This window comes from Nanorana parkeri, unplaced genomic scaffold (assembly GCF_000935625.1).
Source record: "Nanorana parkeri isolate BGI_ZX_2015 unplaced genomic scaffold, ASM93562v1 scaffold145, whole genome shotgun sequence".
Lineage (NCBI taxonomy): Eukaryota > Metazoa > Chordata > Amphibia > Anura > Dicroglossidae > Nanorana > Nanorana parkeri.
The window spans coordinates 780,737-782,841 of NW_017306413.1; the positions used below are offsets into that span (position 1 = coordinate 780,737).

The 2,105-nt window shown below is 39.4% G+C and overlaps 1 protein-coding gene across 5 annotated transcripts in view; it reads left to right on the top strand.

The window, feature by feature from the left end:
* The window catches only part of ZMYND11 (zinc finger MYND-type containing 11), a 74,338-nt gene extending 72,700 nt beyond the window's left edge, over nt 1-1,638 (top strand). For all 5 annotated transcript variants that reach the window (XM_018554182.1, XM_018554183.1, XM_018554184.1 and 2 more), the window contains one exon: nt 67-1,638. In XM_018554182.1, coding sequence (XP_018409684.1) covers nt 67-189 — 123 coding nt within the window. In that variant the 3' untranslated portion in view covers nt 190-1,638. The remainder of the gene's footprint in view (nt 1-66) is intronic.
* Nucleotides 1,639-2,105: the final 467 nt, after the last annotated feature.

Genomic DNA, 2,105 nt, shown 5'->3' on the forward strand with positions numbered 1-2,105 from the left:
CATATTTCCACAACAGGCATTTCCTTTTTATTTTTTTTTTTTTTTTTTTTTTTTTACTTTCTATAGTGCTACAACTGTGAGGAGGAAGCCATGTACCACTGCTGCTGGAACACCTCTTATTGCTCCATTAAATGCCAGCAGGAGCATTGGCACGCTGAACACAAGAGGACCTGCCGCAGGAAAAGATGAATCCTCCCCCTGCATTATATTTCTGATATTTTTCCTCAAACTCTGCATTTTATCATTTCCAAGACACCGTACTTGCTTACTACCTGCGTACCATTTCCGAACCAGCTCCTAGTGTGCTCAGTGCTGGACAGTATGCTGACTGCACAGCTCCAGTACTGAAGTGCTGAGACACTAGGTTGCAACATGTTTTGCACATTCAGTCTTGTGCTTGACCTTTCCTTCCAACCTGTTTGCTGCCAGATGATCCTGTAATGCTGTGCTGATCTGTGCAAGGAGCTCTTCTGGGAGCACTCATGGTTGGCCCACTTTCCTTCCTATGAGACTAAGGTTACGCTGATTTGAGAATCGGTTCCATGTTCGTTTTGAAACTATTGCTGAGACACACAGTAGTTTTGCTAGACAATTTTTACATCTGCAGGTTGAAGGCATTTTATGTTGTTTTTTTTTTAAAGTTTTAAATATTTTAAATCATTGTTAAAGTGGTAAATCTGCCATCTGGTTTTAATCCTTCCTGATCTAGTCAGCGAAGAAGGCACAGTTTTGTGTTTCTGTGCCTCAGAAAGTGAGATGGGCACCATTTTGTTTTCTTGTGCCTAACAGAGCAGTAGTGGACCAGGATTCTCTCTGGAGACAGGAACAGAATACAGTTGAGGTCAGAAGAGGTGAAATGTATTGGTCATGGATCTGTGAATGTACGAAATGTAAGAAGTAGGACATTTACTACCTTAAGCAGAGCCTCACGCCTCCAAGCCTGCCGTTCATTTCATTTTAAAAGGCATTATCGTTTTTACTTATTCTGTATCTGGGGGGTTAACGTTAAAGTTTAGGGAACAGGGTTCACAAGGCAAGCGTAGTTCTTGCACATTTTATTTGTAAAATATATCCCATGTTTGTTCATTACTTATTTTCAATATATAACTTTTATAAAGAAATGGAAATATATTATCCTTTTTTAAATACAGGTAATCCTATCTTAGAACATAGAAATAAATTACAATTTGCACAGTTCATAGAGACCTATGGAGGCACACTTGGTAGACAATTCAAGCCAGGAATTACCTTGGATGTTTCTTCGCAGGGTTGTTTTTTTTGTTTTGGAGATCCCAGCTGTGTCGTGAGCAATTCATGAGTTTATGTGATTCAGCTGTTCACACTACTTCTAGGCATTCAGTTCTAATTTTGGATATTTGTCAGGGTACGCTTACATCGAACTAGCCCGTTCTGATTCACAGTCCATAAATTCAGTGGCCTCATACTTCAGAAAGCATGTGTATTTATTGTTCACTCAACTTGTTTAAGTACACAGTTTATATTGTTGCAAGTTAAGAACTTAACACAATGCAGTATCAGTGCACCACTGCCAGGTTAGCTAGAACAATCGTACGCAGGGTAACTTACCACCTTTAAAAGTATATGGGTCCCATAGTCATTGTGGAGATGGCATTTTGTGAGTTGGCCAGAGTTCACCCTAGCCTGTCATCTCACTCGGGAACCTATGGAGACATTGGGTAAATACATTTGCAATGTATGGTGGATTCTTTATAGAATGGAATAGGGAAAACTATCAACACAATAAGCTCAGCTGAAAGGTTTAGCATATATATATTAGTGACATATATATATATATATATACATATATGTATATATATACATTTGTGACAGGAGTGCTGTGTCTTGGGCTGCGTGGTCTTTGAGAACACTAAAAGCCTAATGGGCATCAAACCAACCCATTACAAATGAAAGTGCAAAAATCCTGTCCTGTTATCCTGTTAAGCATCCTTGTATAAAGCTATGGCGATCGAGAACCTGCTGCCGCCTGGGGATCCTACTTACAGAAAGCTTCTACTACGCAGCTTTTCCATGCTGAATGCACATGCAATTCTTTTAAAGATAGGTCCTAAGAACATTGACCTTTA